Source organism: Rhinolophus ferrumequinum, chromosome 21 (genome assembly GCF_004115265.2).
Source record: "Rhinolophus ferrumequinum isolate MPI-CBG mRhiFer1 chromosome 21, mRhiFer1_v1.p, whole genome shotgun sequence".
Taxonomy (NCBI): domain Eukaryota; kingdom Metazoa; phylum Chordata; class Mammalia; order Chiroptera; family Rhinolophidae; genus Rhinolophus; species Rhinolophus ferrumequinum.
Genome location: NC_046304.1, coordinates 28,210,637 through 28,235,218, shown reverse-complemented (window position 1 = coordinate 28,235,218; position 24,582 = coordinate 28,210,637). Strand labels below are relative to the sequence as shown.

Below are 24,582 nucleotides of genomic sequence, written 5' to 3'. Positions count from 1 at the left end.
GCTCCCCGCGACACCCCCTCCCCCGTTCCACCCGCCCCCCGGAGCCCATGTGATCTAGGAAAGTCGGGGGGTGCGCTCCCCCACTCCACCGCACCCGGCCCGCCCCGAGGCGGGGCCCCTTAGTGCCGCGAGGTTCGCGCACCGCCTCCGTGGGTCCGGCCGCGGGGGGCCGAATGTGCGCGCGCGGGCAGGCGGAGGCAGCTCCGGGGTGCGTGACGTCACCGGCATTGGTTACACGACGTTCTAGAACTCCGCCCCACGTGCGCCGGGGAGGAGGGGGAGGAGGAGGAGGAGATGGGGGTGGGGAGGAGGAGGGAGAGAGGTGGGGATGGGCCGGGGGGGGGGGGGGGCGGGGACGGGGGGTGTGCGAGCAGCAGGGCTGAGCTAAGCCGAGCCCACGTGTGACGGCTCTCGCCGCTGCCCCGGCTCCGCCGCTCGCAGAGAGATTCGGAGGAGCCCGGGCGGGGGGGAGGAGGAGGGGGAGGAGGGAGCGGGAGATCTCGGGGCTCGGAGCCGGCCGCCGCTCCGCTCCGATCGCTGTGGGGCTCGGTTTTTTGGGGGTGGGGGGGCGGGGGGGCTCAGATATGGAGGCAAATGGGAGCCAAGGCACCTCGGGCAGCGCCAACGACTCCCAGCACGACCCCGGGTAAGTTTCCAGCCGCTGCCCACCGCGCCGCCTCGGGCTTGCTCTCCTTGCAGCGGCGGGGACGGCGGTGCGCTGAGCCCGGCATCTCCCGCGCCCCCCCGCTCCTCCCGCGCGCCCCCCCCCACAGTGGAAGTTACACACCTTTGGATTGCATTTCGCCGTCACCTTCTCCCCCACCCCACCTCCCAGCTCTCGCTCGCTCGCTCCCCCCCGCTTTCCTTTTAGCTTTTGTAAGTTACACGTCAAAATGGCCGATCTGACATCGGTGCTCACTTCTGTTATGTTTTCTCCCTCTAGTAAAATGTTTATCGGTGGACTGAGCTGGCAGACCTCACCAGGTAAGGGAGGGAGGGGGGGACGCCTGGGTCCCCCCCTTCTTGGCTTCTTTATTGCTCTTTGTTATCCCGGTGTAGGAGCTCCCCCCCCGCCGCCACCGGCTCCCCACTTCTCCTGTGCAAGGTTATTTTTTTAAATAGCAAATCCTTTCTGAGCCCTCTACGCGACCTCTGTTGCCGAATTCCCCCCGCGTGTGCAAAAAATGCAAAAACAAAACAGAATAACAACAGAAAACTACTTTTGGTTTTTGTCCTTGATCAAAATTTGCATTGCTTTTCCCCCACACCTCCCCCCCCCAATCTCTCTCTCTCTCTCTACAGATAGCCTTAGAGACTATTTTAGCAAATTTGGAGAAATTAGAGAATGTATGGTCATGAGAGATCCCACTACGAAACGCTCCAGGTAAACCATTCCCTTCTGGATTTTGTCTTTATTTTAGAACAAAGTTTAAGTGTTATTTTTGGAGGTGTCTTCGGAAGTAACTAAGCGGATTTAGAATGGGGCTTAGGCATGTGGCTGTTTTCGAACGTCGCTCTATTCCACCCCCGCCCCCGTAACCCCAAAGGTTATTGTAAATTGGGGCTTGAACTCTGGATACAGAGATACCCATCTCTCGGCTTTAAGTCATTTCGCCGTCACTTCTTATTCTCCTGTTTAAAATGACATTCAGCTTCATTCACTTTCCATATAGTTTTTTTTTTTTTAATGTATGCTTCCCCACACTCCCAGCTCCCCAAACTCTTAAGCCCCTCTTAGAAAGCTGGATGAATCTCTTGTAAGTGCCGGGTTTTCTTCGGAATAAAACAAAGCGTTAAGAAAGGGAAGGGGAGGAGGAGGAGAGGAAACTGAGGTGGCGAAAGAGTGGAGACACCAGCTTTTTCCAAGTTACCTCCACCCGCCCTGCCCCCGTTCCACTTCCCCCATTAACCTTGGTGTGTTTTCTTGCGAGGTGGAGGGCTGTAGACCGGAGGGGACTGTGGGAGGACCGTGGGGGTAACTTTTGCTCTCTAGTCTGCATTAGAGTTCGCTCCTTGTTGCTTTCAATGGTGTCACATTTTCTTGTTTGTTTTTCTCCCTCTTTGTCTCATTTCAGAGGCTTCGGTTTCGTCACGTTCGCAGACCCAGCAAGTGTAGATAAAGTATTAGGTCAGCCCCACCATGAGTTAGATTCGAAGACGGTAGGTTGCTTTTCGTTGTTGTTGTCATCGTTACCCCCTTTTCAGGACCGATCTGGGCATTGACAGCCCCATTTAAAGGGACAGTGCCTTCTTTTGCTTCTGTGCTGAGAGCTGGGTACTTTTAAGCAGAGCTTGTGAGTTGGCTGTAAAGTTTGCTGCCATGGCTGGGTTTTGGGTTTTCTTTTTAGAGCCTGTCCCACAGCAGCTCCAGAAGCTGCCAGGCGGAGGCTTGGGGGAGGGGTCGGCTTGAGGGGGAGGCTATTTTCCGGGCCCAGGGACCATGCAAAGAAACTCCACCAGAGAGCAAAGGCAACTTTTCTTTGTCAGCCAAGCACAGCACGCATTACCAACAGTGGCTGGGAACCGGCTTTCCGAAGGCGCAGCCTGCTTCACTGGGGTCAGGGGGGGTAGGTGGGGCAGGAAGGAGGCGAGGGGGCGCTAATTCCAGGTCCAGGCAACAGGTTTCTCTTGGGGCACTTCGGATTTGGAATGGGGGTTTGAGAAGGAAAGGAGCCGCTTGCAGGGTCAAGCTGGGCATCCAGTGGTGACTCCAGATGGCGTGAAATCTAAGGCTGATTGAGGCCTTGGGTTTCAAAGTGATTTGTTTTCCCTTTTTTTTTCTCAGATCCTTTATTCTGAGTGAGCATACTTTTATAGCATTAGAAGGGTTTAAAGCTCTGTGTTGAGGGGGGAAATGTCTCTAGGTAGAGATCAGAAGAGGAAGGGAAGAAAGTGTCAGGGTATAATACATTTAATGGGGTGTGTCCATAGTGTTTTATTTAAACCCCTGTGTTAGCTCTGTGCTTTTCTTCCCTTCCCTTTATGTCTTATAGGATTTCCCAACAGCTTTTATACATCTGCCAAAGCAGAGGTTCTGAGATGACATTGGGGTGCTGTGCTGGGCTGCTTGGGGCTTCACTTTCCTGTAGTGTGGTAGTAGGACAAGGCAAGGGACGGGGTTCTAGTCCCAGCTGCCCTTACGAACTTAAGGTTAAGTTGTTCCCTGCCGCTGGGCCTGTGTCCTCTTCTCCAAAATAAAAGAGTGAAACTGAGGTGATCTTCCAAGTCTCTTTTGGTTTTAACATTGAATGGAAGAGAAGAAAAGAAAAACCTGGCCACTTTTGGTGCACCTGCATTGATTTTGCAAATTTACCCTCTTTGGTCAGAGGTCAGGTGCGTGGCCCTTACCCCCAAGTGAAGACCTCACACACACTAAGTTGCTTTATTAATGGTACTGATTTGTCATAGCCTGCGGCCCAGCCTTTTTGCACTTTTAGGTCATTTAATTTCAGGAATGATCATTTGTAAGGTGATAGTGGATGTTTGAAGAATGTTTTTCACTCTTTGACTTTTCCGCTAGACACTTCAGAAAGCAGGTAAAATTAAAGACGACAAATATTTCAAGGCAAATTTGGGAAATTATTTTTCACCCCCTCTCCACCCGGGATAGGAGAAATAGTATTTGGTTTTCTACCGTGGCTGGTGGGTCATATCCATCAATACCTGGTGCAAAGCCTGCAGTTTTCCCTCCCTAATTGTTTGTAGACATGTTTTGGTCACTATTATATTTAGTATAACCTAGCTTTTGACTTTGTTTCAACGTTCAGTGCAGGAGGCAGAAGCGGTTGGTTTATTGACATGGAAACAGAGGATCTTGTTTACCGTTACCTTAAAAGCTTTGTTTAGGTAACGGCCATTCACATCCAAAATAGTACCCTAGTCTTTTCCTAGAGGATTTGTAGCTACAGTAAGTAGAGCTGTACCTAACTAACTAATGTTTTAATTTTTGGTAGTTTTCTTTTTTGCTCGTTTTAAAACAATAGTTGACAGGGATGTGCAAAAGGTTGGGATTTGCCATACTAATCTTGACCTGTCCTCTCCCTTCGAGATCTCAGCGTGTAAACTTTGCACACTGAAGAACTCTCATTGTCGGACAGCACGCTGTTATCACAACGTGCAATACAGGAATTCTCAATTGGCTTTGAATTTGATAATTTCAGATATTTTTTTAGTGCTCTTCTCTCTTCACTGCTCCCTAGCCCCTCCAGCTCCTGGCCTCTCACCAGACACGTCCCTCACCTTTTACCCAACAAACAAGATGACTTATTATTGTAATTGTGTGCTGGTCAGCTTACAAAAAGACCTTGGGAGAGTGTTGATGAAAAGACGTATCTGTCTTACGTTTGGTCAACAGAATGGAAATCCACACCTGTTGTATTTCTCTTGTAGACAGCTCTAGTCAGTGCTGAATACACCTGTAGATGCAGTAATGTTAATCGTGATGAAAGGGTAGTTTCCTAGATCAGAGATTTTGGTCTCTTCGTTTGTGAAAAGTAATCTCTCATTTCTCAGGTGATGTTTAAAGGTAGAAAACAAACACGCTGCAGACTTTTGTTAGGTCTTTAAACTATCTTAATAAAAGTGGTAAATCTTTGATAAAGGTGGTGAGTGTATGTCTTACCTGCTGAGGTCCTATGAGATGTTAAATCTGCGAACAAGAATTACCTGTGGTAGACCTTTTCTCTGTGCTCTTTCCCAGAGGGAAACATTCTTCAAGAGCATGACTCTTTTTTTTTTTTTTTTTTAAAAACCCAGTGACAAAACTGAAAATAGGTTCAGAGTTAACATTTTGAAGGGAAAATTTTAATATGAAAGCCTATAAATAAATAACTTGTAACAGTATTCATGCCACTTAGCATTGAATTTTACCCAAAGATTCATGACATTTAGAAATCTAATGAAAACCAACAATAGGAATATTTTTTTATTCTTCCCTCCTCATGTTTTCTATCCAACAACTTTAACCCCTGCAAGTCAGCCTGTTAAATTCAGATGCTTCCGTGGAAATTGTTTTGAATTTTAAAGCCAGTCCCGGTTGAGACTCATGTTCTGTAAGTGTCTAATCTAGGGTAGAGGATGTTTTTTTACTGGGATTTGGGGTTAGGTTAGGGAAATACCCTAATGGTTACCTTACATTCTGACTTCTTTTTTTCAGTAATTTTTAAAAAGTTTTTTAAATCCTCTCTCCATGATAGTCTTTCTTTTCTAATATGGGTTTAGGTTGCTCATAGATTTTTTTGTTTGTTTGTTTTACCCTCCTGTGATTTTTAAAATCAAGGTAGATTTAGCTCACGTGTTTTCTTTTACTTTATTATTATTTTTTAAAGAACCAAGTCAGGGTCCATAGTTTTTGACACCTGTTTTCTTTTGAGATACAAAGAGTGAACTATTCCTTTGATTAATCTTAGGTAATTTACTTTTGCTAAAGTGCGTGTGTCAATTTAAGGAGAGCATTGTCTTGGGTGTCTATGGGGAATTTTTGATGAGGTGGGTTTAAAAAATTTTTGGAATCCCTTCCTCCTGTGTTGTTTTGTTATCACTGGGGAGAAGAACTACCATCCAGTTACCCACTGCTGGAAGACTTTTACATTTAATTCTCAGGTGATGACTTTTTTCAGTGATGATGTTCCCATCTTTTCTCCTAGCCATGCATTGCAAATTAGATGCAGGTACCATTTACTATTCAGTGTCTGTGGAAGAGAATCCCTGGCCTAAGAGATCTAGTTTTTTAACAGCATCACACATTGAAATATATGGTAGGACATTTCAGAAAGGCTAGCTGTATTTATTACATTTTGAGAGGGACCAGGAAAGTTTGGATCAAAGTTTAAAAAAACTGTTGAGTTGCCCGAGAAGTTACTAAAAGCTGGGTTATAAGCCTGAGAAATGAGTGATTAATAATTACGTGATTAACCATACTTTTTTTTTTTCTTTCCTCAAAGTACTGCAATTAACTTCCACTTTTCCATTTTTTCTCAGATTGACCCCAAAGTTGCATTTCCTCGTCGAGCGCAACCCAAGGTAAGGAGGAGAATCGGTCAAAATGATTTTAGTACTCGGGGATGGTTGCGAAGGATATCATGTTTCCAACAGACCTGGCAATGAAGCATTGAAACCTGGTGCACACCATTCCTTCAGGGTGACGACTTGTGGCTGTGAGAGGCAGGCCAGGCCAGTAGCTCTGAGATAACCATGTGTCTGTAAGTTAGCCACCACCCTGAGGTGGGTTCTGAGCTTTCAGCTGAGGTAGGGACAAGCCTGATCCTTAGTAAAAGGACAGAGCTCCATCTGTTGCAATATTTATGCACGTGTTCTGTTTATTTCTTAAGCATTGCCGAGATCATATCAGGAAAAGCTGGACATTTCCTTGTGACTCTTTTTGGAGGGTACTCTTTTGAGGCCCTACCACTTGGAATTTATGGAGAGAACTAGAATTTAAGTAACAGCTTGTCCTTTCTTGGAAAAACAACTTCATACATAGACCCATAATGTCCTAAACAGGAGGCGGAGGATGTCTTGGTTTCAGGTTGGTTGGATAAATCAGGGCACACTTGAAACCCACAGTGCTGCTGCTCTGTGCAAGCTCCGGTGGAGAAGTTCTGAAAATGTTGTAAGCTTGTCGGAGTGGTACTACAAGACTCGCTTAAAGGCTTGAGATAGGCCTTAACTACTTCAGAAGGGTGTCGCTAACAAAGTTTTCACTGAGTTTGCCAGGTGTGGCTGTGGGAACAGCTGCATGAGCCTAAGGTGAAATTTTAGGGGCTTATGGCTTATGTGTTGAATTTGCACTTTTTAATTATACTTTTTTCTTTCCTATATAACACTGGAAGAAATACTTTATCTGCATCTTGTGGCCTTGGCATTCTTTTAAGGAAAGGGGAAAAGGTGAAGCTTCTGATTGGAAGTCATAAAGGGAACGGGCTGTGGCTTTAGCAAATTCAGTTTATTTCTTTAAGCACGGTCTCCCAGAAGTAGAACCTTGTAATTGTGTAAAGGGAGGAATGGTTTTGCACATTAATGAAGAAAAAGTTGGCATTTGTGAATATTTTGAGAATTTCAGGTCTGAGCTTGCTGTGCGTTTCCCTTCCTTTCTTCTTTCTTTTTCTTTCTTCCATGTGATTCTTTCCTTCTCTCTCCCTCTCTCTTTCTCTCTCTCTCTTTCTTTCTTCCTTTCTAAACACAAATCTCTTAAGTAAATATAGTGAAATACTTTAAGGCATTTTTTTTCCTAATGCTTAAGCAAATAATAGGAATTAATGAGCCAAAGAGGTTAGATTATTTCTGTACTGAGCACAAACTCTGGGACTGTCTTAACTGTTTAAAGGTTGCTTTCCAAACTCTATGTGATCCTTGACATTTCAGAAGACTTCCAGAATGAGCAGTATTTCCTGGGTTTGGAAGAATTGCTATTTCTTCCATAAGTGTGAATCTTCAAATTTCCAGGTTAGTCATTTGATCACCCAGAACTAGGATCAGATTACCCTAGAGGGAAACTGGAAAAATCACTGACTTGGTCAAACCATGGGTTTGACCTGTTTTCCCTTCCTACTTGTTCTCCGCCACCACCACCCACCCCCGCCCTTTTTTTTTAACCAGGAGGGCAGTATTTCATTTTAATATACTTTAACATTTGATTTTTCAGTGATGCATTCAACTTGAAAATGAGACAGAATATTTCTCAAACTTGTCAAAGTGTCAAAGCACATATCCTTCCCGTTCCCTCCTCCCCACCACCCTCCCCCCACCAACCCGGAGTCTGGGCTATTTTAGGTGAATTGTCACCCTTTTACATGTGAACTAACATTAAACCAGCTCAGGGAGGACATCTTTCCATGAAATTTTAGGATTTCATAACTATACCTTACTCTTTATTTATTTATTTATTTAAAAAAATTTTTTTTAAATATTTTTTTTGGGGGGGGGAAGGGAGTAGGACTTTATTTGGGAATAGTGTGTACTTCCAGGATTTTTTCCAAGTCAAGTTGTTATCTTTTCAAGTTGTAATTGTAGTTGTGGAGGGTAGTTGTGGAGGGCACAGCTCAGCTCCAGGTCCAGTTGCCGTTGCTAGTTGCAGGGGGCGCAGCCCACCATCCCTTGCAGGAGTTGAACCAGCAACCTTGTGGTTGAGAGGATGCACTCCAACCACCTGAGCCATCCGGGAGCTCAGCGGCAGCTCAGCTCAAGGTGCCGTGTTCAATCTTAGTTGCAAGGGGCAGAGCCCACCATCCCTTGTGGGAGTCGAGGAGTTGAACCAGCAACCTTGTGGTTGAGAGCCCACTGGCCCATGTGGGAATCGAACTGATAGCCTTCGGAGTCAGGTGCAAGGAGCTCCAAACGCCTGAGCCACTGGATCGGCCCTATACCTTTCTTTTTATGACACACTTTACTGTACAAAGAACTTTCCTATCCATTATCTCTATCTGAATCCCAGGTCTTCGACATTGAGCAAAGTACCTCCTCTCCATCTCAGTTTGCTCTTCTGTAAAATGGGAGTGGTGACAGTAGCTCCCTCAAAAGGTTGATGTGAAGAATAAAAGAGCCTGGCATGGGGTAGGCCTTGTAACTCATCATCACCAGCACCATTATCATTGTTGGTTTAATCATTTATTATTTATTGTCATTGATATTTTCAAGCTTGATGGCCTGGCTTCAGATCCCGGCTGTGCCACTCGTTAGCTGTGTGAATTTGGGCAAATCATTGAACTTCCCTGAACCTCAGTTTCCCCATCGCATTGAATTTTTTTGTGGATTAAATAAATTAATAAAGGTAAAGTACTTAAGAAAAGACTTGGTGCCCGGTAATACCTGGGTGTTAACCAGCTATTTTTACTGTTACTTTTGATAGGCCCTCACACCAGTCTTGTGAGAGGTCTAGTAATAATAATGATATGAACTGAATGTATGTGCCAGGCACTGTTGTAGGGACATTATGCAGATTAACTCATTTCGTCTTCCCCTCTGCCCTATGAGGTGGGCAGTAGTATTTGCTCCATTTTATAGATGAGGAAACCAAGGTGCAAATGGGTTGAGAAGTACAAGGGACCCACGTAGGCAACCTTGCTCCCGAACTGGGCTCCCTCCCAGTGTGCTGTCCTGTGGAGTAACACATTGTATCTCTTCTTTGTTCCGGAAGAGGAGTCATCTCTCAGAGTGGTCGTCAGGCTGTGGAGCAGAACCACAGCCAGAATCTCAGGACTGAAGTTTCGTGGTTGAGTGCTTTGCCCAACCCCTATGATGTCATCCCATTGTGTGACCCTGTCTGGTAGTGTCTCTCCATCTGACCCCTCAGGGCATCCTTTCAGAGGGTTCTGGAATTGCTCAAGCCCAGTGAGGCAACTGGGAAATTGGCGGGGGTGTGTGGTGGTTGGGAGTTGGGGCAGGGTGGGGAGAAAGCGCCTTCCTTGTCCACGATTATTTTCCGATAGAATTTGAGCCTGGCCACGGGGATTTCAGACTGACGTTCGTGTTGGAGGCCAGAACCTGGCTGGCAGGAGTATAAAACTTGAAGTCAAGCCTTATTTATTTATTGTTTATTTCCCTTCAATGAGCCTTGTGTGTGTGTGCGTGTGCGTTAGGGTCCCAGGGGCAAGGTGAACGGTGCCCCTCCTCGTGGTCTGGGTAAGGAGCTTGTAAATGATACGTCCGCGTGTGTTTCAGTTAAAATTCATTTCTCTGCTTTCTGGCTGTCCCTCCTTGCTAACACTCGCCAGAGAAATATTCCGTGGAGGTGTTAAAACAAGACGAGTGGAAAGAAACTGTAACTTAATACGAAAGAAAATCCGCGGCAGTGAAGAACAGATTTTGTATTAGTACTGTCATAATATTCTTTAATGTATCATGTAAATAAAAATCTGTTTTGACCAGAATTTTAATGAGCGACTGAAGGAAGGGTTTTGAATCCTGCAGTTCATTTATCCCCCTTTGCGATGTAAATGTTCACCTCTCAAGTGAACTATAATGGGGCTTTTATTAACTAGTCAAGGGGTGACTCTTTGGAGACTAGTGGCCATTAATTAGTGAAGTACATTTTGATCAGAAGAAGATCTGTCTGTTCTAGATCTATTTCTCCAGATGATTATTTCATTTTGTGAAATACGGAAGAGTGTCTCCTCATCTTTTAAAAAATTAAAATGGTCTTGCTCCTCTACAAAAATGACTTAATTTGAAGCCATTGGAGAAATGGAGATGATTGGGGTCCATCATGTCATGTCCTGTCTTCCTTTTGGGCAGACGTGTTGGCTGCCCGGGAGAGTTTTGTTCAAGCTTGTGGGTTCTTTTTCTTGTGTGGAGAAACCAAGAGACTGCCTAGCAGCTTGCAGCAAGAGTGAGTCTGGCTGTAACTCGCCGTCTGCCTTAATGATCCTCGTGTATAATAAAGCATTCCCCAACCCCCTCCCTTGCCATTTTCCTGCTTTGGTTTTAGAGGCCAGAAACTTCTGTTCATCAAGGCGATCAAGAGAAGTCAACTCTTTCCAGTTGCCTTCAGTAGCGGCTGGATGACCATGGACAAGTCACCTAAGCCCTCCGAGCCTCAGTTTCCCCCTCTTTAAAATCAGGGATAGTGTAGTGCTCAACCTGGAGCTGTTTTCAAGGTGAATGCAAAAAGTCTTTGCCTGGAACCTGGCACAACTGTCTGCTGAATATTATTATTATTGTAGAATTATTTTTGTAGAATAAAAAAAAAAAATACATGATGATGGTGACAATGACCAAAGAAAAATCTTCATTGGAATGGAAGCCTCCTGACGGCAGGGGGGCATTTGCTATTGGTGGTTGGCGTTTGGTAACTGGGGAATGCATGCATTGAATTCAGCCTGCCTTTTTCAAAGAGGAGGCAGCTGGCACCCAGGGAAGTTATGTCCGTTGCCTCAGGTCACACAGCGTACGTTGTGTACGTTGTGGCAAGGTTGAGCTGGAAGCCAGGTTTTCCTGTTCCCTCGAAGCTTCTCTGTTAAGCAGGCATCCAGATGGGTGCAGCGCAGCACGAGCGTTTTACACATGCACCTCCTGTTACGCAGGAGCGGTTTCTTGGCAGCTTCTCAAGGGCAAGGGGTGATTTTTCGGCATCTGGCCTTCCCCTGCTGCTGTCGGTCGGGTCATTCTAGCGTCTTGCCATCTTGGATGATCTGCAGCTGTCATCTCAGCAGCCACAGTTAACAGACCTGCGGTGGGTTTCTGGTTCCCAGCCGGGAGGGGGTGGTGTGTCTGCAGCCCTTGTCCACATGGCGAGGACCCTGGAGGGTTAGTGGCTTAGCTGCTTTCTTGTAGGGAGAGCAGCTCTTTCCTGCCTTCCAGTCAGCAGCAGGTGTCAGCGCAGGAGGAGGGGCACCTCGTCCTACAAATGTCCTTTCCCTGGATTCTGCCTTTCCTCACATGCTTTCGTTTCAGTGTTAAGGTCAGGCTCCTGTGTTCTATGTCAGATGTTTTTGGCAGATTACTGAGACCTCTCTGTCCCCCAGGAAGGGAGGAGGAGGAAGGCAGTCTCTGAGGAACCAGCTGACCATCTTGGGTGCCCCTGGAGGCGGCCTCCATTCTTCGTGTCCTATTTTGTATTTTTAAATCCTAACGTTCTCCAGCAAAAGCCCTGAGAACACAGAGGGAGATGTAGTTTGTCATCTCTGCCCTCTTGTTTGATCTGGTGGGTTCACTTCGTGAGAGTTTGTTTAATTGCTTTTGATTGCTGACTCTTTATGCACCCACTTTGGGGGGGATTCAGGATACCCTTCATGGTTTCCTGGTGCCCCTTGAACCAAGTCTAAACTTCTTAGCCTGATAGGTAAGGTCCTTTAAGATCTATATAGGGTTAGGGGGGTGGGGGTAGCGGGCTCTCTTCTTCCAGCTTATTTCCCTGCTTGTCTGCCTTTTGCTGCCTTGAAAGTGAGTGTCACCCTTTTCTGAATAGCTGTCCTTTTGTGGGTCCCCACCTGCACTGCCCTTCCTTCTCTACAGTACAAAACAGACCCCTCTTTCAAAGCCCAGCGTAATTGTTACCTTTTCTGCACAACCGTCCCTGTTCCCTCATGGATGTAATCCTTTTTTCTCTGGAATTCTACAGCACTTGACTGTTTGTTTGTTTGTGTTTTGGTTATGTTCCTTCCAACAATAATAAATTAGCAAAAACTTATTGCTGAATCCTTAGGCATTGTGCTAGGCCTTCACGCATTCATTCATTCACCACACATTAGTGAGCACCTACTGTGTGCAAGACACTGTGTGGTTCTGGGGATAGTGTGGAGAGTAAGACAAAGTCCCTGCCCTCAGTGGGGCTTTCACTCTAGTGGGGCAAATAAGCAGTGGGCAAATGGATAAGTATATAACATGGCAGCAGGTGTGAAAACCTAGGCAGGGTAAGAGTGATGGGAGGGGTGGGGATGGACGGTATGTTTTCATACATTCGGTTGCCACTTGCAGTAGTTAGTAATTATTGACCAAGTTTCTGCTCAGCACCGGGAACTGTGGGAGGCACTTTGTTCTGAGTTTTATGGTTGTTTAGGTTCATGCCGTGTTGCTCCACTGGGCAATAAATGCTAAAGGCATGAGTAGGTTTTACGAATGGAAAACCAAACACCTGAGCTTTTAATATTGCCCTTCTGCACGCTCTGGATCTCCATTTAGATAGGATGAATGCAAAGTGACAGAAGAGACGCAGTTCTCGTCTTCAAGGGTCTTACCTGCATGTTGGGAGGAGAGGTGCTGCCTGTGTTACGGGAGAGGATGCCCTCAGCACAGGAAGAGTGAAGACAGCTTCTCGGAGGAGCTGCTCTTTGCCGCAGATCCTGAAGAACAGGTAGGAAGGAAGAATGGCAGGAATGCAGTTCTTCCTACCCGGAGTGAGAAGAGGTCAGGACGTGCAGCTGAAGCACAGGGTGTGTGCTGAGCATACTCCGGGATGAGGCTGGGAGAGTAGGTTTGGGCCAGGTGGTGGGAGGCCTTGAATGCCAGGCAAAGCACATGAGGTCGTGCTTTCCTTGGCAGGTGCTGGGGAACCTGTTGTGTGTGTGCAGGATCACGGCGATGCTGCGTATGATGCTCTGAGCTCTTTGGGACCAATATAGAAGCTGGGGTCACTGATAAGACTATGGCTGAGGCAATTTCATGGAGAGCTTCTCACCCTGGACTTGTGCCCTCGGCGAAATGCATACTGCGTTCTCTCTGGCTATTGTCCCTTCTAGGGGACCAATGTTCTTGGCAGATACCACCCCTGCTTTTTGGGGTGTGTGGCACTTAAAAAAAGCTCTATCCTTCTCTCGTTTCCACATTCTCCCTTCCTCTCTGCCTCCTTAAAAGGGGCCGGGATAGAGACAAAATTCTAAAGTTCTGCACTTCGTCCTTGTCTGAGCTGTGGTGTGACTATGTGTAGACACCGAGATGTCATTTCTTGGTATGGAAACCACTGATTGTCTGACACCAGTGATGTGCCCTGTGGCTCAAAGCTGCCTGACATGTGACTTCATAGGTAGTGTCACTTGAGGTCACCACCATGGACTGAGTGGCTGCCTGGTGTGAGGAATAGGTGGTTCTGGAATCACAGCCTCTGCCTTCTGTGTGGAGTGAGAGTTGTGAGCAAGAGACGGCTTGGGACCAAGTGCCCTGTGGTACGTTGTAGCAATAGTCTAGGATTGTGGGTCTGCGGGGGCAGGTATCCCACTGGGCCCCAAATATGACAAGGTGTCCCCACTCTCCCTGCCCCTTTCAAGCGTAGATAGCATGAAACTCCCAACCATTTGGAAAGTTATTCTTGGAGTAAGTTTCTGGCTGCCATACTTCTATTTTAGCTTTGAGACTAAATAATCAAAAAGAAAAATCCCGACTCAAAATAATGGCTGTTACTTTTTGTGAGGCATTATGTTTGAAGCACCATACTAAGCCTCTGATATACTCAAATGTCTTTTAATTTAATCCTTACATCAGTGCTTTGTTGGTATCTCCATTTGACAGATGGGTAAACTGAGGCCTGGGAGGATAAGCAGCTTTCCCGGGGCCACAGAACTAGTAAGAGTCAGGGTTGGCATTTGGACCAAAGGCTGTCTGAATCCTCTGTTCTCGCTCCCTTAACCATTAAGCCCCGCTACATCCAACATGAATGGGTAGATTTTAGATTCTTGCATTTTCCCTGAATGCTGTAAGATGCTCAGGCTGACGAATAGAATTTCTTGTAGTCTGGCCAGGAAGCTTCAGGTTAATTTCTGTTGCCTATTTTGTAAGAACTTGTTTAGCATAGTTAAATGCCACTTACCAGCTGTGGAATTTTGGACAAATCACTTAATGGTTTTGTGCCTCCATTTCTTCATCTGTAAAATGGGGTTTTGAAACAGTGCCTGTGTCATAGGATTGTTAAGGGGATTAAAGGAAGGGCCTAGGGTGATATCTGCATGTAGTGGATCCAGTGTAAGCATTAGTTATCTGCTACTGTCCCCAAAGATGGCACTGCCCAGATTATAGCTCATGGGTTGATTGGTACTGTTGCCCCTTTCTAGGGGTGATGGATAGAACAGCTTGGCCTGTTCCTGGGGTCTTGGCTCTCGAAAGGGGGATGGTGTGCCTCCTTTATCTTGGGGATGCGCAGTGGGCACTGGGAATTCATTTCCTTTTCCATGTGTGATGCTGTGTTTTTGCTGCTTCTGAGAGTGAAGTCCTGGGGCGCAGCTAGGGGACAGCTAAGACCCCGCTGTGTGAAAGGTCTCCCCAGGAGCCTTCTCTCTTCTAGTCCTGGTCTTTATCTGCCTGGGGGTGGTTCCACCAATGACTGATCTGAAAGCATCACATTCATTTATTTGTCACTGGCTGTGACAGGCAAGTTAATGCTAATGGATTCTTTTTTTAGCCTGTTGTCTGGGATGAGTTTTCTCCCACATGTCCTGAAGTCTAAGGCATTAGGGGAATGTGTAACTTTTATGGTATAGGAGGATTTAAAAGATAAATAGGGTTTTGTGTGTAAGGGCCTTACATTTAGGTTAGAGGTGAGAGCAGCCAAGGAGGAGATGTTGGGCCAGCCCAGCGTCTTCTTTTTAAGAAATCCATTCAGAGCTCTAAATTGCTGTTTCTGTTTCAATTATGTGACAATTTCAAGGGTTTAGAAAAATCTAATAAAATGGTCTTGATGATACATTCTGGGGAGAGAGTACTTTAGAAGATCCAGGAGAATAAATTCCTCAGGGGTCAAGAGAGTCTCATTCCTGTCACCTTGGGACTTTTTTCGTCTGGGTTTTTACATTTTTATTGTTTTGAAGGGCAGAAAACAGTGTTGGAATGTATTCAGGGCTTCAGCCATATCCTCCACCGAAATGAATTATTCTCTTTGGGCAATTGCAAATAGACGGGCCACTGCAATCACTACACTAGCTCCTTTTTTTTTTTTTTTTAACCTGGCATGTTGTAAATGACTTTCAGAGCATGGTCTGTGTGCGTAGCGGTTTTGAATAAAGCAGCAAAGAGAAGAAAGCGGAGGAGGGGAAAGAGTGAGCAGAGAGACTCTGGGAAAGTTTTTTCTTTTCTTCAAATCAAAGCTTTCGATAATTTCCCAAAGAACAGAAGTTTACAGTGGAAGCCATCTTTGGGCTGCCTGCAGGAACAGAGTCCAGAACGACCTAGGGTAGCAAAACGTGGTACTGAGTGACATTAACGAGGTGACCACTCTGGGGGGAGGGGGGCAGGAACCAGTGGAGTAGCCGTTCCCAAGCCTTGCTTTCAGCCATTCCTTTCCTTCTGTATGCGTGTGTGTGCGCCTGTGTGTGTGTGTGTGCGAACATTCGTGTTTGTTTCCTAAGTCTTCCGATGACAGTTTTCATACCAGACCTTGCTCAGTTTGCTGCAATATTCTCCATCTATTCCCACTCCCTGAAAAGTAAAGTTTTAAATGGGGAGGCCTTTTTTACCTTCTGGGTACCTGCTGGAGCCAGGGTAGGTGGCATGTGAAGCTAAGATCCCAGAGCTCGGCATGGTTGAAGACCAAAGCCAAGAGTGTAAAAAGTCAATACCCTCATCTGAAATGGATTCCAGGGAGGTGGGAAGAGAAAACCTGTTGGAGCACAGCTTCCTCCCACCACCACCCCCCTTTATAAAGGCTGTAGCCTGATAACATTTCATATTGATGGTATAAATGAAACATTGCAACAACGGCTTCTTAAATATTTTAGAGGCTTAGAGAGTATTTATTCCGTATTTCCATGTTGCTCTGGTGCAAGAATTTTCAATTACTCAAGAAAAGCTGCAACATGTTGGGTAGATAACCTGGGCAAGGAAGTGAGAAACCTGGGTATTACTGCCTTACTGAATAGGACCTTGGGAGTACCTGGTTCAGCCTGTTCCAGAAATGAATCTAGTATCTTCCATCTTATTCTTCATCATGGCGTTGGAGTGAGCATTCTAAGCAGGAATGGGCAAGTGTTTAAAAACTGCTGTGAGGTCTTAAGAAAAAAAGCGAGATGGGACCTGGGCTGGGGTTGGGGTAGGTGGCTAGAAATTCAGTCTGTTTGTATTGATGCATGTCTTTTTCTACAAAAAACCTTTTCAATTCCCTCTGGGATATCTCTCAAACATGTCATTTTTATAGCTAAAGGCAAACAAATCAACAAACATGCTTAAACTTACACACATAACACTTAAAAACCAACCCAGTAGTTTCATTGTCTCTTCCACCTTGGAGCAAAGGCTCAAATGAGGGTGCTTGAACCCAGGAAAAAATTGGGCTGTGGATCTCCACCAGACTGCTCCGTGGATATGTTTCTTCTTCTATTTTCAAAGCAGATAATTGGTTTTAGTAAGAACTTCTGACTTGATTAGGGGGCCCTTAGGAAATTAAAGTGTGTTTGAATTTCACAAGTATAATTTTAATTATACAAATTTTACGTTTTTCACTAGGGAGCCAGGTTCAGAACTTGTTTTCCTGTCCTAATAGGAGTCACAAAGCTGATTGTGGCAGAATGCCTTACTTACGTTCGCTTTGAAAAGAAAAATCCATGCATTTGATCATTGTTTTCCCCCCCGCAGTACACGATATTCAGGTAGTTGTCCATATACGTCCCATCTCCTTGTTAAAAATGATTTTGCACTGAATCCACACCACTGTAAAACTGACTAACATAGTGGAGGGGGGGGACCTCATTATGAATTTTTCGGCTGTACTTTCTGAAAGAATTCAATTAAAGTTCTTTTGAACACAAGTCCTGCCTGGGCGGCTTGTGTTTGGCACGCTGCCACGTTAGCATGTTGGGCTCTCTGTTATCGCCACATCACCCCGTTTGCTCAAGGCCTGGGTGTGCACAGCAGTAGCTCTCCTAGCTGCCCCTCTTTAGCACGATCCCAGTGGATCAGAGCAGAAGGTGCTGTGGAAACAGGCACCTGAGTTCTTCCCCAGGCTGTGAAGAGAAGATGGAGAAGGGATGGTCAGACTCCTTGGCCGTCCCAGGAGAAGGACTGATTGTGTTAATGGGAAAAGGACCATTTTTCAGGGCATCCAGACAAAACCCCAAGTGTCGGGGAAGTGCTTTGTGGGTTTGAACTCAGGCATCCCCACACATCTCCCCCCATTCAGGGGCTTTAACAGCTGCCTAGAGACCAGCTCCTCAGGCCTTCTGGGCTCTTGTCTCAGATATTGACAGGAGAGCTTGAATAGAGCAATTGTTCGTGATAGAGAAATCATGAAACTGGCTTGTGAATGAGTTGGTGTCATACAGAGGCCTGAAAATATGGGAAAAGAAAGCTCTAAATGTGGGCCTGATCCCACCCCATTAGCCTCCTCACATCTGTCATCGCCTTTATTATTTTTCTGACTTTCTGTGGAGGTGGCTTAGTGTTTAAGAGCATGGGCTCTGGAAGCAGGAGGTCTTCTTACCAGCTGTGTGGCCTTCAGCATGTTATCTAAATATTCTGGGCCTTAGTTTTGTCATCTGTAAAATGGAGGTGATGATAGTATCTCCTTCATGAGTTTGTTGTGAGGGTTACATGAGTTGACATATAAAGTGCTTAGAAGGGTGTCTGGCACGCAGAAAGTGCTGTGGATATGTGACTTACAGTAGTGTTAGGAAGACGGATGTCCTGTGGCAAGTTTGTCCAAATGCTGACTGCCTGCCTTACTCAGTGGTCGAATTGTTAAGTGCCAGAATCTACTGCCTTACATGTTTTTTCTTACGTAATTGAGAAATACAAAAGAGTATCACACGTGGATGTATGTGAATATATATGACGGGCAGAATTGTGTATAATTTGCATTCAGACACACGCATGTGCTATAACAAATGAGGCGTGTGGTTTGATTGGGGCACAGCCTCTGGGCTCAGAGGGACCCATCTTGAATCTTGGTGCTGCCACTAACTCTGTGACGTTAGAAGGTCTTTAAACCTTTCTGAGCTTTAATTCTGCAGCTAAAAAATGGGGACAATAAAGTTGTGGGTATGAAATGAGATGCTATAAATAAGGCATCTGACACTTAGAACATGTTACTTCCTTCCCCATAACCAGGGATATATACAGAGGGTGCCAAAAAAAACGCGGACCTGAACATTTTAAGAAAGGGAAACACTGTATTACAATAGTAATAATATACCTGGGAGTGCCAAAAAAATGTATCCACATTTTAAGATAACATCTCTTAAAATGTGGATACATTTTTTTGGCACCCTCCGGTTACCAATAACAAAAGATGAATACAAATCATGCATATGTATTTTTTGGGCACACCCTGTGTGTGTGTGTATGTGTGTGTGTATGTATGTGTATAAAATATATGTAGTACGAGGTCTGACAATTAAGTTCGCGAATTTGTTGCAACGATGTTGCTAACCTTTCTTGATATCAGAGGGATTATTCATTATGAATTTGTACCAGTTGGACAAACAGTTAACCAAGTTACTATTTGGAAGTGCTGAAAAGGCTGCATGAAAAAGTTAGACGAGCTGAAGTTTTGCCAACAATTCATGGCTCTTGCATCACGACAATGCACCAGCTCACACGGCACTGTCTATGAGGGAGTTTTTAGCCAGTAAACAAATAACTGTATTGGAACACCCTCCCTACTCACCTGATCTGGCCTCCAATGACTTCTTTCTTTACCTGAAGATAAAGGAAATATTGAAAGGAAGACATTTTGATGACATTCAGCACATCAAGGGTAATATGACAGATCTGATGGCCATTCCAGAAAAAGAGTTCCAAAATGCTTAGAAGCATGGACCAGTTGCTGGCGTCAGTGCATAGCTTCCCAAGGGGAGTATTTCGAAAGTAGTGATATTCAGCATTGAGGTATGTAGCACTTTTTCTAGGATGAGTTTGTGAACTTAATTGTCTGATACAAATATATGTAATTGTATCTTAAAAATGAGAAAGATACAAAGTGTCCTGCTCTTGCTGGACAGGCAGACACCTGAAATTAGCTGGTAAGTGCTTGGAAGAAGGCATAGAGAAAAGCACACAGTCAGAAGGGGGTGTTGTTATCCTTAATCTACATGCATTCGGGCTGTGTTAGGGGCTTCCTTTCACAAAACCCAAATTTTCAATGGTAGAGAGTTACTTTTATTTAGTCAGGCACCGCAGATGGTGTCCACAAGCCATTGAAGGTGGGTTTGTTTTCTCATGCTTGGTGGTACCCAGAAGCGCAGGGCTGGATGGTAGAAGAGATTTGGGAGGTGCTTACAAGGAGGAATAACTCTAAGGAAATGAAAGATTCCCAGCAATGAGTGAGGACAGTTGGGAGGGAGGGAGAACGCTGGGGTTGGGGGTAATTGTTTCCTTCCCATAGAACCTTTTACTTGGGGACGTGTGAGTGGGAATAAGTTTGGCAGAGCTCTGAGAAATGCCCGTAGTCCAGCACTGGCGTGGTAGATCTCTGAGCCTCAGATCTATTATCAGAGCCGGGAAAGCCCCCCGAGACGCCTTAGCACATTTGCAGTTTGCATGTCCTGATCTCCTTGTTCACTTCCAAAATAGTCCCCTCTGCTTCACGTCCGTTGTGTGGAATTTTCCAGGTATTGCCGTGAACGGGGAACAATATTACGATTATAAGTGGATCCTGGGGAGGGGACGGGGTGTGTGTGAATGTTGGTGTGTAGAGGATGGAAAGGGGTGGCCAGGAGGAGAGAAATAGTAGTAGATTACATTGACTAATTATAGGGAAAAAGCCATATTTGCCACTCCATTAAGTGATTACTAGGCTATGAAGCAGTTTATTGTAATTAATGCAGAAACAGCAAATAAGTGTTGGGTTTGGCGTGGAGGGTCTCCAGGCACCCTTCCTCACTTCAGTGCCAGGCTCTGCATTCACTCTTCATGATCCTCTGAGGTAAAGGGTCCCGGGAGGAACATCCTCGTCCGAAGGACTGAGGTGGAGTCTTTGACCAGTTTTCTGCTGGTTTATTGTGACAAATGAGGACCTCTTGCCTGATCGACCTCAGAATCTTCTGTAGGGGTTTTTATGTTTTCTAAGGATCAAGGAGAAGTGACAGAGCCGTGCCATCATTGCTATTCTTGCCACAATCATTTTAATTTCAGCGCATGGAGGTGGCAGGCTACACAGCCAAGTCCATCGAGTTACAGGCCGTGCGGAGTTGTGATTGCTTTCCTTGATGATTTCTTGTTCAAATCAGCGGTGCTCTTAATTTTCCAGATGAAGTAAAAAGAAAATTGGCGACTCCCCTCCCGCCCTGTGTCTCTTCATCCCAGGTTTTCTGAGCATGACTCTGATTTGGAGGGTTACTATTAATTAGGAGCCAGTTTCGACCTCGGTTGCTTGATGAGGGAGCTTCAACTGTCGTGACAAATGTGGCTTCTTTTTGCCTGTGCCTGCGTGTGTGGGGTTTTTTTTTTTTTTCGGTGAAAGTTTTCTGGATTTGAAAGCCAAAGGAATAAATATAGAGAGAAAGAGATGAGGGCCTGACTCCTAAAGAAATGTAGCACATTCTCCTAGCTCTTCAGACAGGAATACGACAAGAGAGTCGGGGCATCCGGGTCCTGAGGAAGTTCTCCTCCCATCTACCCACCCCCTCTCCCCAGGAGCATGGGGCCTTGACCAGCTTGCTGCTGCTGCAGCTCGTTGCCTCAGTTTCCCCCTCTGTAAGTGAAGGTCGTTTCTTCGGCTTCCTAAAAGAGGCATGACTCATTTCCTTAGTTTCCGAATTGGATGATGCTTGAATTTCTCTGAGGCAAGTCCCCCGTGAGTGCAGGTCACAAGGAGACACTTCATTTTGTGCTGAGGCCGCGCGTCCTTGCTCCTAAGCCTTACCAGAGCTGACTTGGGCTTTTTGGGGAGGGTGGCAGAAAGGATAAGGACAGAGAGAACCAGGGAGCTCCACAGTACACTTAGGGGACAGGCACTTTAGAGAGGAAATGACCCGCTCTCGTCAGGTTGGATCACGTTATGGATCTTTCTTTGGCCTCTGGGTTTGGGTTGGTTTCCTTTTTGGTAGCGTGGTTGGGGCAGGAGGGACGACCGCTGACCATGGGTGTAAAGATTGTTCCAGGTGTAGCGGGAGAGACCTGGCTTCTAGTTCTTAGCTTGGTGTTGATTAACTGAATGTGAACTTGGGCCAGTTGCCTTGCAGCTCCATGCCTCGGTTTCCCCTTCTGTAGACTGAGGAAGAATGAAGGGAGTACATAGTGGAAAGCAGCAGTGCTTAGGGGTTTCAGAGCATAGGCTTTAGGAGGCAGGCAGTCTTAGAGTTTTATTTCTGGTCTAATCATTTTCTAGCTGCTTGACTTCAGGAGCTTCACTTAACTTTGCGAGTCCTCAGTTTCCCAATCTGTGAAGTGGGACAACATAATACAAGTATTTACCTTACAGAGGCATTGCAAGGACTGCATGTAACAGTGTTCATAAAGTGCTTAGCACAGTGCCTGGGGAGTGCTTAGCACTTTGTATGTGGGAGCTGCTTTTGTTGTTAACAGCTACACAGTGGCCTGACCGAATGTCAGCCAAAGCATGGAGCAAAAGGGACCACATCAGGAAAACATTTGAGCCGCGCAGATTGACCTTCTGATTTGGACAGAGCTTCCCACAGAGGGAGATTGGCAGTCAAGGAGGTGAGGCCTACCTGAAATGCCTGGTCTGGAGCTTAGATGATGAAGTGCCCTCGGTGGTGATCCTGCACTGCAGACAGAGGGTCTCAGCCCAACTTAGGTTAGGGCGTGCGCCCTGGCTGCTCCCTGGGCCCTCCAGAGCAGGGAGGTCTGGCGTGGGCTTGCGCGAAAACCTGCCCCGAGCTGGAGGCTGCAGCTGCCCTGGCACCAGCCAGCTTCACGGGAATGGGGACTGAGTCGTCCCTTCCGTGACATCTTAGACACTTCACTGTAAGAGACGGGGAGGAGGGAGGAGATGGGGACCGATCACTGCGTGACGTGGAGACCCGCATTAGGTTTTGGAAACCCACGCCTGTTACTGTCTGAAATTCAAAAGCCTGGCTTGACCGAGGCAGGGTGATCAAAGGCCATTGCAATTCCAGAATGTTCTTCAGTGTGTTTGGCAGCCAGAGTTCTGCCTTTTGATTGCTTCCTCTCCCACTGTCCTCCCTTCCTTGGTGGGATCGCTTTGAGGTGGCACCGTTACGTGTTTCTCATGCCTTGTGTGGGTAGCAGGACTGTGTGCAGTGGGGGCAGGTCCTTGCCCTCTCCAGCCACTGCTGACGTGGAGCTGTGGGTACCACCGTCGTGTGGCCAGTTGTCCCCCATCAGCTGCATCTCGGCTCCCTTTTGGGGGCAGGCCTGACTGGGTGTTGTGGCTGTGGAAAGCTTTACGAGGTGTTGCTATACTGTTATTGTTACTCTGTTGAAGGAGGGTGGAAAGAGGGAGTAAGGCGGCAAGTGTCTTCAGGGAGAAAAGGGATATACACAAACGAGCCAACTCAGGCCCTGTGTTAGATAGACATAGTCACCAGGGTGCTCGCAGGCCCTGTAGAGAGGGTGCAGACTTGGCCCTGCCTCTGGCGGCTCTCAGGCTGGCAGGGAGGCAGGTTTATAAACGGCAGGGTGCTAGGGTGGCCAGGCTTGTCTGTACCATGTCCAGGACACGAAGAAGCAGGCAGAGCAGGCTGAATTTTGAGAGGAGAAATCCTTTAAGTCCAACTATGGGAGCAATTAGGCAGCTTGGCTTTTGGGGTGTGTGGCAAAGTATTCCTATGGGCTGGAATACTTGGGGGCAGGGTGAAATATTGGCTTACCATACAGCAAATGTCTGGAACTCCGACCCAAGCCAGGCCCAAAGCTGGGAAGTGAGGTTGGAGCTGTGATGAGCATGATGTATTTCCTTGGTTTACGCCTGGAAGGGGACATAGTCATTAAATAACTTATTACAGGATCCATTATTGGCGAACAAATACCACAAATGCTACAAAAACATATCAGGTGTTTCAGGGAGTGTAACGGGGAAACCAGGTCTCTTGTAGGGCTTTGGACAGGCTTCCTGGAGAAGCACATAGAGGCTGAGCTTGGAGGTGACTACAGGTGTGAACTTGGGGAAGGATCAGGGTTCCTTCCTATGCTGGAATGCAGAGGGCAGGGAAGAGAGAGGTGAGGCTGGGCTGTGTGTTTATTGTGTCCTAACAAGGTTGAGGGACACATTTAAGAGTTTAAGAAGGGATGGGAAGGGATCAGTTTTGCATTTTGAATAGATCACTCAGGCAATCTGTGTGGAAAACGGTTTGTGGGAGCTCCAGGCAGAGGTGGGGGGATCAGTAGGTGGTCTGGCTGAGTGCTTGGAGGTGTAGGTGGCGACCAGTGGATGGATTTGAGGTGCATTCGCGAATTGTTGCAGCAGCTTGGTGATTTGGTTAGCTGAGTGAGAGGTGTGAAAGGGATGGGCCCGTTTGGCTCGTCTTCTGTGTGGACAGAAACCCCAGCCCCCACCTTGGGATGAGCCTGGCCAAGGAGGTGGAATTTAATTCTTTGACTGGAAAACTGCACACTCTTGGTGATGTGTCCCTAGGGGTAGACTTTTTTTTGAGTGTGTACTTGTGTACTTATTTATGAATGACCTACGTGTACTACTGTGCTAAAAATACTATGCACTTCGTAAGTCATACACATATAATTAAAAATAAAGACGGATGAGGAAAAAAAGCTGAGTACAAATAAAAGGTCTTGTCATTTTTTTCCTATACCCTACTTCGGGGACCATAGCTTTAGGCCATGGGGAGTCATTAATGAGTTTTCGGGTGGGGGTGGCCCAGTCAGATGAGTGTTGGGGAAAGAGTGCTCTGCAAGCCAGGGGCCCTTGGATGAGTTCTGCACAGCCTAGGGGTCCGTGAGGAGGTGCCCCCAGGGTCTTGTCACCATGTGTGACCTGGTGAGTCGGGGCATGAGACTAGTGTCATGTTCCTCCACAAGTGGTATTGGCAGTATCATAGGAGGTAGGTGAGGGCTCCCTGGGGTTTGGTATTTGCTGGTCTGTGTGTCCTCATCCCACGGGAACATGTAACGAGGCTTATTCCTTTGTGGTCCAGTGGGTGCCTTTCCTATCCATCCCGAGGCCTGAAGGCCACACATGCCTCTGAAGAACAGATCTTATGTAGACAGCACTGAATGAGGAATATAGAGTCTGATGACCTGCAGTGCCACCCTTGCCAATTCTGAGCCCATCTGGGCCTCTCTTTCCCTTTT

The 24,582-nt window shown here is 46.4% G+C and overlaps 1 protein-coding gene across 8 annotated transcripts in view; it reads left to right on the top strand.

The window, feature by feature from the left end:
* Positions 1 to 364: 364 nt before the first annotated feature.
* MSI2 (musashi RNA binding protein 2) overlaps positions 365 to 24,582 on the top strand; it is a 378,183-nt gene continuing 353,965 nt past the window's right edge. For all 8 annotated transcript variants that reach the window (XR_004421223.1, XR_004421222.1, XM_033089090.1 and 5 more), the window contains exons 1-5: positions 365 to 646; positions 944 to 984; positions 1,303 to 1,384; positions 2,076 to 2,160; positions 5,980 to 6,021. Coding sequence is in view for 6 of the 8 variants with exons in the window: in XM_033089090.1 (XP_032944981.1) it covers positions 585 to 646; positions 944 to 984; positions 1,303 to 1,384; positions 2,076 to 2,160; positions 5,980 to 6,021 (312 nt within the window). In the remaining 2 variants the exon portion in view is untranslated. The remainder of the gene's footprint in view (positions 647 to 943; positions 985 to 1,302; positions 1,385 to 2,075; positions 2,161 to 5,979; positions 6,022 to 24,582) is intronic.